The sequence below is a fragment of the Schistocerca cancellata genome, chromosome 1 (genome assembly GCF_023864275.1).
Source record: "Schistocerca cancellata isolate TAMUIC-IGC-003103 chromosome 1, iqSchCanc2.1, whole genome shotgun sequence".
Classification (NCBI taxonomy): Eukaryota; Metazoa; Arthropoda; class Insecta; order Orthoptera; family Acrididae; genus Schistocerca; species Schistocerca cancellata.
The window spans coordinates 975,752,270-975,773,646 of record NC_064626.1 but is presented as its reverse complement, the minus strand read 5'-3'; the positions used below and the strand labels follow the sequence as shown (position 1 = coordinate 975,773,646).

Genomic DNA, 21,377 nt, shown 5'->3' with positions numbered 1-21,377 from the left:
CGACGGACAAGGCTCCAAGCGTAGGTTGAATTAAACTACATAAATTCTGTACGTGAGAATGGCCCAGCAGTAAATACGTGTCGCAGTGTGAAATTAATGCCACCTTGTTTTCACTCATCCAGTTGGTAACGAAGTAATCATGAATTAAGCGCACAGTTGCAGACTTTTTTCTAAAGACCACTCCAGTAACAGCGTCATACGTCAACAGACGGCGGCATCGTTTAAGCTTAGAAAATCGATGACACTGATGTACCTACAAGGCAGCATTCTGTGGTTGAATTTCGTACTGCAGACGGTGAAACTACCAGTGGAATCATGAGACGCTGAATAAGGTGTATAGGGACGCTACAGAGGGCGTCAGAACTGTTACGTCACGGTTCGTCGCTGTACAGAAAAAATGGCTCTGAGCACTATGGGACTTAACATCTGAGGTCATCAGTCCCCTAGAACGTAGAACAACTTAAACCTGACTAACCTAAGTGCATCACACACATCCATGCCCGAAGCAGGATTCGAACCTGCGACCGTAGCGATCGCGCGGTTCCAGACTGACCCGCCTAGAACCGCTCGGTCACATCGCCCGTTCGCTGTACAGAAGCTGGAGGGCATAAACAGTTGGGTGATGCAACGCAGAGCGGTCGGTTACAATGACTTCACACAAAATTCAACGCGTGACCAAATCACCCGTGATGACCAATGGGTAACAACAGATGAATTGTGTCGCAGTTATGCATCAGTAAAAGCAATGTTGTGGTCATAATTGAAAGACTGATCTACTCCATGTTTGTGGACGTTGGGTACCGAAAGTGGTGACCGACCAGAATAGAGATGACAGGAAAACAATTGCATCTAATCTACTGCAGCGTTTCGGTGTGGAAGGAGAGGAGTTTCTATCGAAAATTGTAACTGAAGACTCGACTTGGATTCTTTTTTATGAAAGTTGCTGATGAAGCAGGGGTTCATGCTCTTCTCTCGCGATGGAGAAAAACTGCGGACAAAAATGGTGATCATGTTGTAACTGTTGGCGTAAGCATATGGCATTTGCTTTTCTTCCCGACCATCGTACAACACTCTAGAGAAGAACAGTTGCTACACGGATCGAATTACACGACGGTATCACGATCCTAGGTCCTACAGCCCTATCACTCCTGTGTCTGCTTCTGTCACCATTGTTCGTGGATTACAAAATAAAAAAAAATTATACTCTGTAGAAACTTTAATTGCGCTACAGGCTCCACAGTTCGTCTTTCTTCCTTAATGTATGTACAGAATGGGGTGGATAAAACGTTTTTGGAAATATCAGGGACGCTACAACCCGGATTAAAAAAAAGTTTGTAATAAAAGTTGTTCCTCTCGAAAAGGAACATCCAGTGAATAGGAACGCCCAATTTTTATTGCCGATTCGGATTCTCCGGAAAAAATATGTAACTTTTGTATTGATCAGTTTTATCGTTGCGTGGTGGATGGTGCTGCAGTCTACACAAATCAGAATGGGTTGCAAACTGTTTAAAAGTGATAGGGGAATGTTCGATGTGTTAACCATTGACTGCGATACATTTTGTACCATTCAAATAACAGCCAGAGATACACGGACGGCGAACATGCGCCGCAGTTTGTGGTCAGACTCTCGCTGTATGTGCAAATCCTCTAGGTGCAAGGATGTAGTCCCATTGTGTCGAGCGCGCCTGTGGCTGTACCGCGAACGACGAACTTGGAAATGGCGCTATGAAGCAGTCGCGGTTCACTTTACTGCGAACATTCGAACCGAAAACATCTCTTCTTGCACGTGCAATGATGTTGACAATTGCAGAGAGAGTAGATATCAGGTGCTTCGCATTTTACATCAAATAGGCATGTACGAGGGCAGTTCAATAAGTAATGCAACACATTTTTTTTCTGAAACAGGGGTTGTTTTATTCAGCATTGAAATACACCAGGTTATTCCCCAATCTTTTAGCTACACAACACTATTTTTCAACGTAATCTCCATTCAATGCTACGGCCTTACGCCACCTTGAAATGAGGGCCTGTATGCCTGCACGGTACCATTCCACTGGTCGATGTCGGAGCCAACGTCGTACTGCATCAATAACTTCTTCATCATCCGCGTAGTGCCTCCCACGGATTGCGTCCTTCATTGGGCCAAACATATGGAAATCCGACGGTGCGAGATCGGGGCTGTAGGGTGCATGAGGAAGAACAGTCCACTGAAGTTTTGTGAGCTCCTCTCGGGTGCGAAGACTTGTGTGAGGTCTTGCGTTGTCATGAAGAAGGAGAAGTTCGTTCAGATTTTTGTGCCTACGAACACGCTGAAGTCGTTTCTTCAATTTCTGAAGAGTAGCACAATACATTTCAGAGTTCATCGTTTGACCATGGGGAAGGACATCGAACAGAATAACCCCTTCAGCGTCCCAGAAGACTGTAACCATGGCTTTACCGGCTGAGGTTATGGCTTTAAACTTTTTCTTGGTAGGGGAGTGGGTTTGGCGCCACTCCATTGATTGCCGTTTTGTTTCAGGTTCGAAGTGATGAACCCATGTTTCATCGCCTGTAAGAATCTTTGACAAGAAATTGTCACCCTCAACCGCATGACGAGCAAGCAATTCCGCACAGATGGTTCTCCTTTGCTCTTTATGGTGTTCGGTTTGACAACGAGGGACCCAGCGGGAACAAACCTTTGAATATCCCAACTGGTGAACAATTGTGACAGCACTACCAACAGAGATGTCAAGTTGAGCACTGAGTTGTTTGATGGTGATCCGTCGATCATCTCGAACGAGTGTGTTCGCACGCTCCGCTATTGCAGGAGTCACAGCTGTGCACGGTCGGCCCGCACGCGGGAGATCAGACAGTCTTGCTTGACCTTGCGGCGATGATGAGACACGCTTTGCCCAACGACTCACCGTGCTTTTGTCCACTTCCAGATCACCGTAGACATTCTGCAAGCGCCTATGAATATCTGAGATGCCCTGGTTTTCCGCCAAAAGAAACTCGATCACTGCCCGTTGTTTGCAACGCACATCAGTTACAGACGCCATTTTAACAGCTCCGTACAGCGCTGCCACCTGTCGGAAGTCAATGAAACTATACGAGACGAAGTGGGAATGTTTGAAAATATTCCACAAGAAATTTCCAGTTTTTTCAACCATCATTGGCCGAGAAAAAAAATGTGTTGCATTACTTATTGAACTGCTCTCGTAGGAGAAGATCGTCGACGGTATCCGAACCAATCCCCTGAGAGGAATGTTACTTCTGCAACGACATTTCGCTGTATTATCATACTGTTTACTACAACTGGACGTGTTCAACCCACCACGAAGAATCCGACCACAGCCTGCGACGAACGAAAATACAGCAGTGGATGTTTCAGCCACAACTGCTGCAAATCCTCACATTATTTGGAGCCAAATCTTACGAGATACAGGAATTTTGCAACGAAATGCTCGTGCGTACTGCATGAACACAATACCACTCATGTCAGGCGTCGCTGCAGCAAGCCTACACGGGCTTGAACTTTTGCAGTTGGATACAACAACTGGCCAATGATGATTTTCATTCACTGATAATTTTCTCTGATGAACCAACGTTTACGAATCGCGGTCACGTGAATCGGCATAATATGCGTTATTGGGCAGTGGAGACTCCCCACTGGTTACGCCAAGTCCAGCTTCAGCGCTCCTGGGGTGTCAGTGTTTGGTGCGGTGTGTTACGTACTTCCATAACTGGCCTACACATCACGGATGGTAATGAAAATGACCGAATGTATGGTGATTCTTCAGATATTATTTTGCCAATAATAATGTAAGATGTCCTACTTCGTACGATGGCTGTCCAGCGCACTATTCATGAGTATCTCGTGAAACCCGCTTCCCGTCCACTTGCAGCATTTACATTGGCTTTGCCACCTCATGTTCATTTTCCCATCAAGTCTGAGAATTTACACTTGAAGAGTCTGCTGAAAAATGTGGAGTGCATGTTGGTACAATTGATTCCATCATAACATTTACTGCCGTAATACTTCTGTGGGTGCCCAGGAAGTTTACCATTTAGCACAAAGTACTGAGGCCGCTCATTTGGACCGAGCTCAGAAATCTTACCAGTAGCGATGTATTTTTGGACATGACATCGAACTGTGATGAAACATGGATATATAATTTCGCGCCGGAGTCCAAGTTTCACAGCTTGCTGAGGAAACATCCTGAAATGCTTGTCCGGAAGAAATTCAAAAAGCAAACATCAGTTGATGAGATCATGCTAACCTTTGTAGTGCCCGAGGTAGATTTTCTGTGATTTATTGGCGAAGCACGAACACTGCTCCTTACTGGTCCAGCAACACTGAGAATAAATACAAGCCCGTGTTGAATTGTTAGAGGAAAAGTGTGCTGTTTCTTCAAGACAATGTTCGAAATTATACAACACCTCTGATGCAGGAAAATTTAGCAAAGGTGGTTGGGAGCTCCTATCTCATCCTACTCAAAGGCCTGATCCTGGCACTTTGAATTTTTATCTGTTTCGTCCAATGAAACGATCTTTGCATGGCGTCAAGTTCAAAGGCAACGAAAAGCCAAAGAAAAATTCATAATAAGCAGACTTCCACTGAGGGGATATGTCTCGTAATACGATGGGTGATAACTTAGAAGTTTGTGAGGATTACGTGGAAAAGTAGACACAAATTTGTACTTATTTAATAAAAGATTTTTGCTGTATGGTTATTTGTCTGTTATTGAATGATCCTTGTATAATGTGAAAGAATGGGTTGCAGAAGAAGTGGAATTTTAGGAAGGAAGTAATTGGGATAGAGGCATGATACGTTTATGGAGAGAGCTGAAAAGTATGGGAAAAGAGAAGGGAAATGAGATGTCGGAAAGGGTAACAGAAGTGGATTAGATACTAAGGTGACGATGTATGTCAGAATGAACTGAATTGTCTGCGAGGAGAATGATGTTGCAGTTTTGTTGGTGGCATATGACAGTGCATAGTTGGTGGGACGTTTGGGTGTTGGTCCGGCAACAAGTCACGGCTGTTTGCTATGGAGAAAAGAGTTCTGGAGTTTCAGGGTGTACAGGATTACGGAGAAGTTAAGCGCGAGTGTGGAGGGAAGAGAAGTTGATAGATTCGTATAGCATTAGAGTAGGAGGGTGTAAGCAGATACGGTAAACATAACGGAGCATGGTGCTGACATAACTGGGGAGACTGGTATAAACTGGATAGAGCAGATATACGGGCATTACTAGTATACCAGAAGATGGGTTGGATCTAGACTTTGCAAATATGAAGAACGGTGGATGAATGCAATGGGTATGTTCAATTAGCTTAAGCCAGTTGTGGGCCGCCTGTAGGCGTTAAGTAAGAGACTTTTTACGTTTGTTTACAATAGGGGTTAGAGGTAGTTTAACATGTAAATTAAGTGTGTAGGACTGGACGCCTGTTCAATAAATGATGAAGAGCACTGAATTCTCACTTGGCACAGTATCAGTTTAATTTTCCGCAGAAGCATATGAATAAAGGAGGATACATACAAAAATATGAAGGCCATAAATGAAAAGCTTTCGTATCCGCCAGAGATACACAACTGGCCATTAAAATTGCTACACCACGAAGATGAAGTGCTACAGACGTGAAATTTAACCGACAGGAAGAAGACGCTGTGATAAGCAAATGATTTGCTTTTCAGAGCATTCACACAAGGTTGGCGCCGGTGGTGACACCTGCAACGTGCTGACATGAGGAAAGTTTCCAACCGATTTCTCATACACAAACAGCAGTTGACCGGCGTTGCCTGGTGAAACGTTGTTCTGATGCCTCACGTAAGGAGGAGAAATGCATACCATCCCGTTTCCGACTTCGATAAAGGTCGGATTGTAGCCTATCGCGATTGCGGTTTATCGTATCGCGACGTTGCTGCTCGCGTTGGTCGAGATCCAATGCCTGTTAGCAGAATATGGAATCGGTGTATCCAGGAGGGTAATACGGAACGCCGTGCTGGATCCCAACGGCCTCATTTCACTAGCAGTCGAGATGACAGGCATCTTATCCGCATGTTACGGATCGTGCAGCCACGTCTCGATCCCTGAGTGAACAGATGGGGACGGTTGAAAGACAACAACCATCTGCACGAACAGTTCGACGACGTTTGTAACAGCATGGACTATCAGCTCGGAGACTATGGCTGCGGTTACCCTTTACGCTGCATCACAGACAGGAGCGCCTGCGATGGTGTACCTGACGACAATTCTGGGTGAACGAATTGCAAAACGTCATTTTTTCGGATGAATCCAGGTTCTGTTTACAGCGTCATGATAGTCGCATCCGTGTTTGGCGACATCGCGGTGAACGCACATTGGAAGCGTGTATTCGTCATCGCCATACTGGTGTATCACCGGGCGTGATGGTATGGAGTGCCATTGGTTACACGTCTCTGTCACCTCTTGTTCGCATTGACGGCGCTTTGAACAGTAGACGTTACTTTTCAGATGTGTTACGACCCGTGGCTCTACTCTTCATTGGACCCCTGCGAAACCCTACATTTCAGCAGAATAATGTACGATCGCATGTTGCAGATCCTGTACGGGCATTTCTGTATACAGAAAATGTTCGACTTCTGCCCTGTCCAGCACATTCTCCAGATCTCTCACCAATTGGAAACGTCTGGTCAATGGTGGCCGAGCAACTGGCTCGTCCCAGTACGCCAGTCACTACTCTTGATGAACTGTGGTATCGTGTTGAAGCTGCATGGGCAGCTGTACCTGTACACGCCATCCGTTTGACTCAATGCCCAGCCGTATAAAGGCCGTTATTACGGCCAGAGGTGGTTGTTCTGGGTACTGATTTCTCAGGATCTATGCACCTAAATTGCGTGTAAATGTAATCACAAGTCAATTCTAGTATAATATATTTTTCCAATGAATACCCGTTTATCATCTGCATTTCTTCTTGGGGTAGCAATTTTAATGGCCAGTAGTGTATTTTGTTGTGATTACGTGCGTGAGGAGGAGCTGACTGAGAGGGTACCGACCTTGTTGCTGGCGGAGCTGTCCGACTTGGTGGCGGTGGAGGTGGTGCTGCGGCTGGTGGAGGAGGCGGCCGGCGTGTGGCGGTCGCTGCGCGCCGGCGGCGGCGTCGCCAGGAACGGCGGCAGCGACAGCCCGCCCTGCTCCGGCACCGCGTACTCGTGCGACGTCTCTGCCAGACACAGCGGCACAGTGGCGATACAGAACGGCTGCGAGAATGTCCGCGATTGGTCAGTGTGTAAGGGCTACCCGTGACGTAGAGCAAATCAGGCGGTTGGGACAGGAATTACTTTATCTGACCTACGTACTATATAGTACGAGGATGATCTGTAAATTTCTCGGCCTCGCTCGTAGATGACAGCACTAGATACGAGATTTCCTTTTCCAGGATTCGTGCGCAATTACAAGTTATTCCACTCAGCAGTTGGCTGCAGCGAGCTGTCTGAAGTAGGGCCACGGCATGAGATCTCCTGATTGTTGCAAATCAAGTGTTACGCCGCGACGAACTGAAATTTATTCGAGAATCATTACTGCTTGTAGTGACTCTTGAGTTGCAACAAATAGGCTGTAAAATTAAAACGATGTCATTAAAGTGTCCAAGGTTATCATCCACGAGAACAAAGCCTGAAAAGCCCAACCACGCCAAATATCGTCGCGAATTTGAAATACTTACTCTTCAAAGATCGGCGTATGAGGGTGTGAAAAATTGTCAAAAATACAGGGATTGCAATGGAAGTTCTGGCAATATTTTGCATGATGAACTCCAACGCGGAGGCGTTTTGCAAGATCGGTGCCCCGCCTGCCGACGGCAAGACAACTTCCGCGGATTATTTGGCGTATTCTAAAGACAATAATGATTTCCTTTATTGGTATGTGACAATGGATGAAAGACGGATTCACTACTGCACACCGTAACCAAAAAACAATAGAAATAATTCAACTTAAGTGGTTCTTCAGATCCTAAGGAGACAAGATGTCATCAGCGAGAAAGGCCATGAAAAAAAAAAAAATTTCTGGCCGGCCGTGGTGGCCGTGCGGTTCTGCGCGCTCCAGTCCGGAGCCGCGTTGCTGCTGCGGTCGCAGGTTCGAGTCCTGCCTCGGGCATGGGTGTGTGTGATGTCCTTAGGTTAGTTGGGTTTAAGTAGTTCTAAGTTCTAGGGGACTGATGACCACAGCAGTTGAGCCCCATAAAAAAAAAAACAAATAAAAAAATTCTGTTGTGACATTACCGTCACGTATCACCATGCGATGTTATTTCATTTCTCTGCAACTGCTCGTACTTCACGATTGTTATTTTCTGAGTACTGGGCTTGTGTGCTCGGGAGTAAAGTTTTGCATTTTTCGCACTGGGACTGTGCATTAGCAGTGTGGTCTCAGGGTCGTGTCGGTGGCAGAAAGCAGTCTATGAATCTCAGTACTAGAAGTGCGAGAGGGACAGTTTTCGTGGAAATGACACTGCCACCGGCTTCGTGCTATTTTGGACAGAATCTCGGCCTAGCTGTAGGCAAGGGGCGTCACGTCGTCACAGATGCCCGTAGAGAATAACTGTGTTTGAATTTTTTGTCTTCCTGCATGAACATTAAAGGTCAAGACACTGCGACAGGGCTCAGGCCAGTATGAGAAAGATAGTTCCTTTCACTTCTAAATTTTTGTTTTAGTTACGTCGTCACTGCACTTGTTGTGAGGCCTGTCCAACGAGGCCACACGAGCTGGTACCAACCTCCTGTTTGTTAATGTGTGTTTTGTATGCTAAGAGTGGGAGGTTTCTGCTGCATTCCTCTTGTTTTATTTCTTGTTTTTGTGAAATTGCCCACCAGATTGGTAACTGCTTTGAGTCATTCCCTCATGAGGCGTTTTCTGATAGTAGACTGTGGAGGGCTTGGATTCGGGGCATTTGGCTTCTGTCCACTACTGAGAGAGTCATCCCAAGCCGCCCTCTGCTGCTAATTGGCACACACTAGCTGATTTGGAGAAATTTAAGTGTCGAAAATTGCGGTATCCCTTTCTACACTCTGAGCAGCTCGTTACTTGATTATTCTGTCACACAATTTGTGTTGTTTAGTTCGGTTATAATTTGTGGCGTACTGTTATATCGTTGGCTTTTATTTCACGAGCTCCACAGATGAGCAGATCTTGTTGCATTTTCTCCATACCGTCTTCCACACCTTTAGGTACCATTCCAAAGTGCTACAGTAATCTTGTAAATTGAATCTGAGTTTTAGAGAGCTTTTTCTCTCCGGTAATTTTATTGTAATTTACATCAGTAATTACAGCATATAAAAATACCTGCCGATCTGAGTCTTGACTTCGATTCTAAGATCCTTTACATTGTCCTACAACTTTTCTATGGTATGGCGACCCACTAATCATAAATACAACCTGATATACAACCAGTTTATTGTTCCCGCTTTGACAGTGTTTCGGTTGCTTACAATGGCCAAACTCAACGATCAATTCAGAGAAAAGAACGAACATTTCGCTTCCTCATCTTGCATGACAAAAGATTTGTCATATAATGAGCATTGCGCTGTATGAGTCTCATCTGGGCCACACCACTGAAAAATTTTCACTATTAATTGCATAATTTATGGATATAATTCGAAACTTATTACATACAGGCTGCAAATATTCAGAAAGGGACCTGGTTAACAGAAAAAAAATCTTTCTTCAAGACAGTGCCGGAAAATTCACCCTATTTTCCAGCTGTGTATCTCTCTCAGACTTCCATCTTTTCAAAAAAGCATAAGTCTCCCTTTCTGGTTTGCGTTTTTTGTCCAAACAATAATCGATTACAGCTATATACGATTATTTTACAGCACTTCCAGAGGGACAACACAAATGGAATAACTTCGCTGGATTGACTTCGAGATTATGTCGAAAAATAAAAGATTTTTAAAACCACTTAACTAACGGGTACCAATTACAAAATGTTCAGAAATTGCTCACCAGAGATTCCAGAGTGAATAACTGCGTTAACTGAGTAGGACAGATAAGTGAAGCTGCAAAACGATGCAAGCAGCAAAGGTAAAGGAATTTGCTTTAGAAACGGGAGCAGGATAAGCATATTAATCAGCCTATGTTGATCTGCTTTATTATAAGTCACTCTTTCAATATTATTGCCGTTTGTACATTTTTCCCATCAAATTGAAAATGAGGCTGTGATGGTTTGGAATTGAGGGACGCCTTTGCCATGTTATTATTTACTAAAGTTTGTTATATTAGGATGTATGCCTTACTAGATGAGTAAGTAATTGTTTTCCGGTGAAATATTTCTGTCGAATGGTGCGATGCAATCAGTTGAATATAGGTAAAGGAAAACATCCTGTTGCAAGGAGCAGTGTAGAGAAAGGGATCGGTCGTGGTCCTAACAAACAACTATCACAGCGTTTCCCTGACGTGAAGTATAGGATTCATGGGAAACATAACCTGACCGCATAGCAACTCTCCTGTAGAGAGATTAACGCTAAAATGATAGGTATGGCATGTATAGACAGTGATGAGCTGAGACAATGGGATCATCTGCTTAGCAACTTCATGGACCATCTTTTGAACGCAATACAGCAGCGATTCTGCGCTCTTTGGTTCCGACAAGTGTTTGGAAGATTTTCGGAAGTACGTAGCACCTGATGTAAACGGCGCCACATGAATCACTTGTGCCTTCACCAGCAGTGTACCCTGTGTGAGATTGCCGTCTGTCGTGCTTAAGAAGCCGGACAAATCGCTCGCCTCTTTGTTCAATGGTGAGGCGCAGACATCCAATGCCTCGTCGCCTGCACATGATTTCACCCGCCCTTTAACCACTTCCCATAGATAGACGAAAGTTTTCCCAAATTGCAAATACGATTAGGCTTCAGATCTACAGTTTATTAGTGAGACGTGAAAATTTATATTGAACCGGTACTTGAATCTTGATTACGTACTTGAGCGTTCCTGTTAACAAGTACGGTTGTCCATGCAAGGCACGCTTCGTGAACCAATCCAAACCTCAATGTGTTATCGTTCTTTGTTGCTTGCCCACTTTCTGTGATTCCTGCACAGGGAGGGACATCGTTGTTATGGTCATTCTGGCTTCTCATGGCGTGTAGTACAATTGTACAACTTTTTTTGTTTTAGTGTCTTTATAGAAGTATTCAATGTCCTTCTGACTTGTGTGCATGTTTGAAGGAGACTGCATATTAATGACGCTGTAAAATACAGACACTGCACTCTTGTACTTTCTATAGGCGCTGACGACCGCAAAATGCGAGCAGTCGACCAGTTCGCCATTTTCGAGATGCTCATTCGCAGGTGCCGGGCCATAATAATCTGCTCTCTGTAAAAGCTTTTATGTCAGAGGATTTCCCCGTTTTCAGATAATATCCCCTCTAAAATGACTCCTAGGGTTGAAACTTTAATGGCGGCAACTATTTATTTACAACCTATACAAAATAGATAATGGTTTAAGGTTTTACTCACCTTCAGAGTAGTCACTGGCATTGCGCATAACAAGTTGCCAGCCATGCAGAAGTCGTAGGATGCCCTTAGGAGCGTCGGTTGTGAGAGTGAAGCGGTCTATTACCAACGAATCTCTGTACTAGTACTGAAGGGAATAGCATGAAGTTTTCTTTCAATTTAGGAATCATTAAGGTCACAAGTGAGACTTTTGGCAGGCCGTGTTAAAGAAATGAACAGCTTAGAGAAATAAAGGGCGCTTCTGTAGGATCCTCCCATCATTTTGCAGCAATAACGCTCGGAAGCATATGGCACAAGTTGTGACTAATTTGTTCGATTGATAGTGCTGGGAAGTGCTGCACCACCCACAGCACACCCAGGATGTAAGTCCTTGTAACTTCAACATGAAACCTAATTTGAAGGTAGCACTTAACGGCATTCACTTCAGAACAGTAACAGAAATTCATTGAGAAATGGGCCGCTCCAGTCGTTCTAAAAACGCAACTGTCGCTGCTATGGGCATCCTACGATTTCCGCATCGCTGGCAATGGGTTATAAGCAATGCCGACACTGAAGGGCAATAAAACTTGGGAACATATTTTTATGTATGTATTGTAAATAAATAATAATAAAGTTCAACTGCCCCTACATTTCAGCAAGAGCTGTCATTATCACTTGACAATGGACTTCAACGTTCGACACTGGTCGTGACTGAGTAACTGGTACCGGATGGTTATACTGTAATTAAATTGCAGCTGCTCACGGAGGTCTAATTTGGGCTGCTATTATTGTATGGTAGCGAAACGTTGTGATAGAGATGCTAATGAGTTGACACGGAACCGATTTACGCTGGAACAAAAGAAGTTCCACTTTCGGCCACCAGGTGCAGATCTGGCCCTGTACACTGTTCGTATAATGGTATGAGAACAACGCCGTCTTTTGACGAATCATAATGGTTAATAAGAAAGTCAGCTTATGCAGTTGTCATTCGTTTGACCTTTTCTGCACACGCCCTGTTTCCAATCCATTACACATGAGACAACTTCCTCGCATTCACAGTGCCAGATTTGCACCTGGTGGCCAAACGTGGAACAAATTTTTTCTAGCGTAAACCGGTTCCGCCCTAACGCATTAGTATATTTACCAAATTTCGCTGCTACGCGTAAATTACTGCACACATTGGGCCTCTGTGAGTAGCTGCTGACTGGCTGACCGACTCTTGAGTCACCGGGCCCTGCATGGTATGAGTGATAGGCAGTTCGGCTTCCGAAAGGCTCGCTCCACTCAGGATGCGATCAGTGACGTTTGTTGGATTGTTCACCCAGCCACATCAAGGTATGTTCTAGGTATAATGATAGACATCTCAGGGGCCTTCGATAACCTGTGGTGGCCGGCACTCTTCTCTCGCCTTAGACATATCGGGTGCCCGCAGCTGCTATATGGTTGTCGGGAGGCCTACTGTGATAGAAGAACTGCTAAGATAACGGCTCCTGGAGTCGTTGTAGCTAAAAGAATATCCCAGGGTTGTCACCAGGGATCTGTGAGTATTCCCAATTTTTGGGATATCAACGTGGAAACACTGCTGAATGTCTTTCAGGGAGATACTGCAGTTCTGGGCGTCGTCGCATATGCGGATGATCTCGTAATTCTAGTAGAAGGTGACACTTGCAATGTGATTGAAGATCGCTCGCGGCTTGTTACTGGTCTGTCAATTGCGCCACAGAAATTACTATATATGCTCTTGAAAGGCAGGTTAAATAGGGACCCAATAGTCAGATTTAATGGCCAGATAGTGTCGCCACAGAGATATGCCCTTTACTTAGGGGTATATCTAGATGAGACATGGAGTTTCATTCCGCATATCGAGGAAATGACGACTAAGTCCTTAGCTCTGTTCAACAAATTAGTATCAACTGGACACAGACGATTCCATTTGCCGTCAAAGGCAATCATTATTTATCATAACAGTATATTGGCTCCAATAGTAGGGCACGCATCCAGTGTGCGGCCTGCCGCTGCTGTCAGGCGAATACAGAGGAATGTTTTGATGAGATGTATTGGGGCATTCAGTTCCACAGATGCAGTGGATCTATGTCCACTAGACCTGATAATAAGGCAACACGCAGCCTTCTATTGGCTTGCTTGAACAGATGATAGACAAAGTGCAAAATATTATGTGCACTCCTCTGATAAGTGTTAAAGCTATTACAGAAAAAATGCTTGACAGGACGAATGGGATTGGTCTAATACGGGCCGTAGAGTCCACAGGTTTCTACCCACGGTAAGGGAAAGGCTAAAGAACAAGGTAATGAAGCCCTCGCATGGCCTAGTTCACTTCCTTACTGGTCATGGTCACTATCCCGCGTACCTGCATAGAACAGGGAAAAGGCCAACACCAGAGTGTGACTGTGGTGCCCACGAGGGATCGCCTGAACATACAGTGTTCGGGTGTCCAATATACGAACAGGCTGTCTCAGTTGAGAAACGGCTTCTACAAACAAGGAATGTTAAGGAAATATTGACGAATGGCGAATTGTTCAACAACTTCGCAAAATTGGTAAACAAAATCTCAAGGGAGGCTCAGCGAGCCTACCTTCGGAGAGGGTAAAGGCGCTTTAGATCTACTGCGCAAATGTAAAAACACTGCTGGCCATCGTAAATGCAACACCCTGAAGGAAGCATCCGAATCAAGTGAAATTTACACCATGAGTTTGCAGCGATGAGATATGCAACTGATTAGAATTTCAGCGCAGAGGCACATCACGCGCGCCTGTGGCGCCACCTCATAGCGCCATTTAAGGCTTGGCGATTTCAACGAGTGTACGTTCGGCACGTGTGTTTACCTTGTGGTTGTTTCACAAGACGATCAGTTATGCCTCGTAGACAACAGCGAACATCTTTTGATCAAGTATCCGAGTTCGACATAGGAAGGATAGTGGCTTACCGAGATTGTGGATTATCATACAGAGAAATCGCTAGTCGTGTTGGACGAAACCAAACAACTGTAATGCGGATATGTGACCGTTGGATGCAAGAGGGTACGACGGACCGACGTGGTCGATCGCATTCACCTCGGTGCACCACTGCACGTACTGATAGGCAAATTGTGCGCTTGGCAGTGACGGATCGCTCAGTGACATCCCGAACCATAGCACAGCACATTGCGTCTGTAACGCATCATCCAGTGTCTGCGCGTACCATTTGACGCCGTTCACAGCAGAGTGGTCTGTCCGCAAGACGTCCATTGCTTCGTCTATCATTGACGCAGAACCACAGACGTCTCCGTCGCCAATGGTGTGATGACAGACGGATGTGGACAGCAGAATGGAATGACGTTGTCTTTACTGACGAGGCACGCTTCTGTCTGCAGCACCACGATGGTCGGATTCGAGTGTGGAGACACTGTTTAGAGAGGATGCTGGACAGCTGCATTATGCACCGCCACACTGGTCTTGCACCGGGTATTATGGTATGGGGCGGTATTGGATATTACTCTCGCACGCCTCTAGTACGTATTGCCGGTACTTTAAATAGCCGGCGCTACATATCCGAGGTGCTGGAGCCAGTTGTCCTTCCTTACCTTCAGGGCTCGGCCACAGCATTATTTCAACAGGATAATGCGCGACCACACGTGGCACGAATTGTCCAAAGATTCTTCGTCAATAACCAGATTGAATTGCTTCCCTGGCCGGCTCGCTCTCCGGATCTTTCGCCCATAGAAAACATGTGGTCCATGGTTGCTCAACGAGTGACCCAGATTACATCCCCAACTGCCACACCAGATGATCTTTGGCAACGTGTGGAAACTGCTTGGGCTGCTGTACCCCAGGAACACATCCAACGTCTCTTTGACTCAATGCCGAGACGTGTGGCAGCGGTGATCTCCAACAATGGCGGCTACTCTGGCTATTGATTCTGGCACGAACCACATGTCACAGACGTCTGTAAACGTAATCATTTGATACTTGGTCAACATGTTACCTACAAAATAAATTTTGTTGTGCTACCTCTTGTCTTTCTTGGTGTTGCATTTACGGTGGCCAGCAGTGTATATTGTTTGTTTAAGTCTCTGACTTGTAGTAGCTTGTCGTTGTAGTTAGTGCAATATGGTGGTGGAGGGAATGAAAGAGTGGTGTAAATGGAGTGGTTTCTTCTAGTAGTAGCGGTCCGCCTCCACGTGGCTAGGGACGGGTAAGCTCTCTGGGAGGATTCCAGAGAGGCTAAGAGACCGTTCATTGATAAATAATCTTATTTTGTTTATTTGCTAGAAAGTGTGGTCATATTAATAAACCAATTTTGTAAAACTAATAGCAGAGTTAAGTGTTAATACACCCACTGAAAAGTGTTAGAAAGTGGGTTTATGTATGTATCAATAAAGTTGGAAAAAAATTAGACAACCCCTTATTATGCAGTGGGCAGTTTCTTGTCTAACTCTCTCTCGCTCGCTCTCTCTCTCTCTCTCTCTCTCTCTCTCTCTCTCCGCTTGTGTGTGTGTGTGTGTGTGTGTGTGTGTGTGTGTGTGTGTGTGTGTGTGTATGTGTGTGTGTGTCTGTGTGTGCGCATCCGTGCGTGTGTGTGTGTGTGTGTGTGTGTGTGTGTGTGTGTTAGAAAGCCCGAACGAATACTACTGCAACTGGAACAGCCAGTATCCCGTATTCACTTCCGAGCTACTTCCCAGCTCCCTCGATGCCGGTACGACGAGGATGAGGAAATACTATACTTCTGGGAGGTTAGTTACAGCTGCGGGACGAGATGGACAGCAGTGGGAATGAGGTGAAATTGGAGCGAGGTGGACACGCGATCCCGAGCGGCTCGCTTACCAGACTGCGTGGCGAGGCACTTGTCGATGACGCTGCTGTAACTGTAGAAGGGCTCCTGGTAGTCCTGGAAGTCGCGGTGCGCGGGCCGCAGCAGCGGATCCAGCGTGCCGCGCAGCGCCTCGCAGTCGCGGACCGCGTCGCCGCGGAACGCCGCCGCCTCGTCGGCGGCAGAGCCGGCGCCGCCGCCCGCCGCGGCGGACACCTTGCAGGGCAGCGGCGACGGGAAGGCCTTGCGGCGGCGGTGGCGCGCCACGGCCACGTACACCAGCGCCGCCAGCAGCAGCGCCACCGCCGACAGCACGCCCACCACCGCCGCCAGGTAGCTGGTCGGCTCCTCGCGCGCCGTCGTCACTGCCGACAGCGAGACACCTCGTGTAAAAGGACGAGCTACGGCTTCATCTGGGCGAGGCGTAGGGCGTCGCGCAACGCGATGCGTTTCGAGCCCCTGTCAGTGAAGACCAACCTCAGGGAAGAACGGTATGCGCACCAGGTGTGCCCAGATGAAAAGGTTATATCTAAGGAAACATCAATAACAATATTACCCACTCACCAGTCACATTAAAGGTACCACCTGTCAAAAGCCTGAGTAAACACATTTAGCAGCGCGGACCGCTGCGAGATGAGCAACAAGAGAGACAATTGGACTCCTGAAGCTACAGACAGGGATATGGAGCCAATCAGACACCAGTGCCGTGGTTTCTGGATTGAGGATCCATGGCGCAAACAAACCGATTGAGTTGGTGCCACATATTCTTGATGGGTTTAAATCTTGATACGGTGGTGGCCAGGGGAGTAAAGGAAACCCATCCTTGTGCTCTTCGAACGACGCACGTACATTGCGACTTGTGTGGCACTTTTCATTGTCCTTCCCGTAGACACCAGAGTGCCGAGGGAGAACAGACTGCCACCACCCTTGTCAGAGGAATGGAATACTAAAAACACTAGTACACAGGGCGCGCAGCATCTCAGACGCACAGAATCTGCCCCCAGGAATTGGAACACCTCAAAACCTTGTTCCGAAAAAATAGGTACTCGGAATGGCAGATTAGACGCGCTCTCCGTCCCACCACCACAGCACAACCTGTGGAGACGGGTGAAGTCACGGAAGAAGAGGTAGCCACTGCCTTTATTCCGTACAATGGCGCACTATCGGGGAAAATCGCCCGTATATTAAAGATACACCGAGTTAAAACGGTCTTTGCCCGCCCAATAAAACACGGGCATTACTGGGAAGTGTGAAAGACGACGTCGGTTTGAGGAAGGCCGGCATATACCAAATTCCCTTGAGTGTGGGAAGACTAATATCGGACAAACAGTACGCACCATCGAAGATCGTTGCCGAGAACATCAAAGGCACACTCGACTGAAATATCCAAATACGTCGGCGGTAGCAGAGCATTGTTTGTCCGAGAAACACGAGATGGATTATGAGCGTACCAAGATCCTGGCTCAGACCTCTAAATATTGGGACAGCGTTATAAGGGAGGCTATCGAAATTCGCACCAGGGAAGATCTTACCAACCGAGATTGCGGCTACAATCTCAGCAAGGCTTGGGATCCGGCATTGAATGTAATTTAGAAGACTCTCAGCAAGAAGTACGAACTGGCGACCAGGGCGGACGTAGCTGGCACATCGTCGCTACGACGTAGTCCGACGCCCACGTCTTCGCGACCGCCGGCGCGCGGGCGCGGACGGCGAAGAGAGCGGTCCGCGGGGCGAGGGGATTTAAATCGGCCGCCCGCCCTCAGGAGCTCAGTTCGTCAGTGCACCTGACGATGGTCACATGTCTGATCGCCGAAATATTGTGCTCGTTGGACAGTATGAGCCGGCAGTATACCCGTGGATTGTTCGAGCAACAAATACGTCGGGAGAAACTGAAGAATCACAGCTGTTAGCATGGTTCAAAATGGCCCTGAGCACTAAGGGAGTTAACTTCTGAGTTCATCAGTCCCCTAGAACTTAGAAGTACTTAAACCTAAGTAACCTAAGGTTCATCACACACATCCATACCCGAGGCAGGATTCGAACCTGCGACCGTAGCGGCCACGCGGTTCCACACTGTAGCGCCTAGAACCGCTCGGCTGTTAGCATGGGTGCACGAACTTGTCGCCTGCTGAGGAGGCACATACACGGCAACGTTCGCTAAGGAGACATTGTTGGTAGCCCCTTGGTTCATGTGGGTTGTCATTTGCTCAGCACTTGCACGTCTACTCTCCCGTACATACCGTCACAGCCGTCGTGCATCCTCGTCGGCTATGCCCCGTGGTGCACCGCAATAGCGTGGGCACCGGTTTTGGATAGGCCCTTTTGCCGTGCACGTTACACTTTATCAACGGCGGCAAGCTAACAGTTTACAAACTTAGCCGTTTCGGAAATGCTTCCAGGTTCAAATGGCTCTCAGCACTATGGGACTTAACATCTATGGTCATCAGTCCCCTAGAACTTAGAACTACTTAAACATAACTAACCTAAGGACAGCACACAACACCCAGCCATCACGGGGCAGAGAAAATTCCTGGCCCCGCCGGAAATCGAACCCGGGAACCCGGGCGTGGGAAGCGAGAACGCTACCGCACGACCACGAGATGCGGGCGAAATGCTTCCACACCTGGCCCGAAAGTCAGTTATCATTCTCTTTTGAACGTCGGATAAATCACTCCGTTTCCGCATTATGGTAACGACTGCACTGTTTTCCACGTCCCCTCTCTCCCCGCCCCCAGGATACGTTTTCCATACACTCCACTGCAAGCGTCCCCACCTGCCATCAGTAACTGGAGGTTGCATGTTGATGTCGAGCAAAGGTGACGTTCACACTGACGTGATTGCATGCGGAACAATACAATTACACGTAATTGCCATTGCCCAGCGCGTAGGAAAGGAGTGGATGGTTTCCGCTGAGAAACTACTGGATTGCTAGCGGATACAGTTTTCCGCGGTATCCTGCACTTTCTTGTGACAAGTGAAGCTCTGACCTTTCACTGGTTGTTACGAGGTGTCAAAGGTAAGCGAGTCACATGGACATATCGGGGCTATATGGAGAATGTTCCAAGATCTCTCATCGAAAGTTTTCCGGAAGCTTTGTGGTCTTGTTGGCCATACATCTTACCTCATAACGCTACCACCAACGGAATACTGTGCAACGTGAGACACACTGCTCTCCGCACACCTCTTTCATCTTGCGATGAGTTTGCGAACAACAATACTCTTCTGCGCGAAGAAACTGGATAACTGCTCTTTGTGCTATTCAGGGGGAATCCATCATACAACAAACTGCGGAAAACTGCGGAACTCTTTGAACGCACGGTGTACGTCCAAATCCATTTATGTTCCTTTCAAACAACTGTAGGGGACTTAAATAGAGGCATTATTCCAGTAGTATTACGTACCATGATCAAGGCCACTTGAAATAGTAGCCGAATCATTAGAACATCGTTTTACATGGCGCAGCCAACAATCCAGAATAATTTAATATATAAGTGGCTCGGGTCACGAAGCCTAAGAACTTAAATCGGAAAGCGTGGATACAATGTTATAAAATCACACTTCAGCACACTGCCACGATCTGCTGATGTATTTGGCACAAAGTGTTGGTCAGAGCCCAATGACGCTGAGCAGTCTTCGAAGATAAGAGATTGCTGACACAGTATTGGATAACAGGAATAATATCGTATAAGAAAGACATCATTCAGACTGTAGGTAGCCGTGAAGCCAATTATGGAAAACTTGGGAAGACAATGATCGGTGGCATAAGTGTGTTCGAAAAGTTGCGCAGAGCACAGTACTAATGTCCCCATATCAGCCCAGCGCGGATGGATGAAGACCACGAAGAAGACAAAAAGAAACTATGGACAGGTACCCTTAATAAAGACATGCGTATTGGAGACCTATGTTCAACAGATGCGTTGAAACAAGAGCTAAGAATAGTCCACAAACTGAACTCAAATTTGACAGGAAGACTAGAACCACGAGGAGCCAGATTACTGTATGACGTCTTCCCGCGGTACAACCGCATTTATTAAGATCGACAAAATGGATACCACCAAAACATGGACCAACATTTTTCCACTCGTTAATTTGCACGTACCGATCCTGATACAGATATTAGATAGCATATTTCTATTTATTATATACCAATAATAACAATCATTATCATTTAAGATCTTTACCCAACTGAGCAATGACAGAGTAATGTCTTAGCAGAGTTTCAATAAAATTTTCTATTCGGGAAAGATATATATGAAGCAAAACAAAAACCGTACTTTGTGAACCTCACCTACACTATGTGCTACATAAAATTCTGAATAAATTAATTCTGCTGGTAGGCAACGGTTATTTTGCATTGCAGTTGATAACGCTAAGTTTTCTGGTTACTGAGATACTGAAGCGGCTATGGCTTTTTTTAAAAGACGCGAAGATAACCTATTTTAGTGGCGTATGTCTCTTTTTATAAAGAAAAATTTACTCATATCGCCCTAACTGAAATATTCATTAGAGCTTTTCACAGAAGTAGATGACAAAATATTCTGAAATTTGGTTCGTACTCTTTTGATTCCCGTAGCAAGATCTTTTGTTTTCAGTAGACTACGTTGGTTTTTTAAAGCTAAGTTAAAACTGTATATAACTCGATTTCTTAAATTTTACACCACGTGTTTTGTTACGTAGTTTATACTGCTATTATTGTTGTCTTTGCGCAGAAGCTTGAAGATAACGTAGTGCAACGCCGAAACTGATAGCAAGAAAAAAAATAAGATTGGAAATATAGACTCCAGAAGGTGTTTTGGTTTGACATTTTATATTGAACATCCGCAGTCCCGTAACATCCTGTATAAAAATTACAAATGTATTGTCCGCCTCCGTAGCTGAGTGATCAGCGCAGCTGTCATGGGAACCCGGGTTCGATTGCCGACCGGGCGGCTGTCAGTGCAGCTTATACACCGCAGAAAGATTGTGGATCATATATGATAGACCTAATTTTCTTTAGCAAAACGCCTGCGATACACTGCCAGTGATGATTGTATCTGAGAGCCTAGACCTCATTGTATTCAGTGATATCAAAATAAACACTCCCTGATGTAGAAGTTTCTCGAGTGCCCTATTAACGAGTAAAATGGCAAC

At 46.0% G+C, this 21,377-nt stretch overlaps 1 protein-coding gene across 1 annotated transcript in view; it reads right to left on the bottom strand.

Annotated features, from left to right (window-relative positions):
* LOC126088432 (discoidin domain-containing receptor tyrosine kinase B-like) overlaps positions 1–21,377 on the bottom strand; it is a 209,284-nt gene that overhangs the window by 29,835 nt on the left and 158,072 nt on the right. Inside the window, exons 10-11 of the mRNA XM_049906578.1 lie at positions 16,262–16,612; positions 7,016–7,182 (exon numbers count right to left, since the gene is read on the bottom strand). Coding sequence (XP_049762535.1) covers positions 7,016–7,182; positions 16,262–16,612 — 518 coding nt within the window. The remainder of the gene's footprint in view (positions 1–7,015; positions 7,183–16,261; positions 16,613–21,377) is intronic.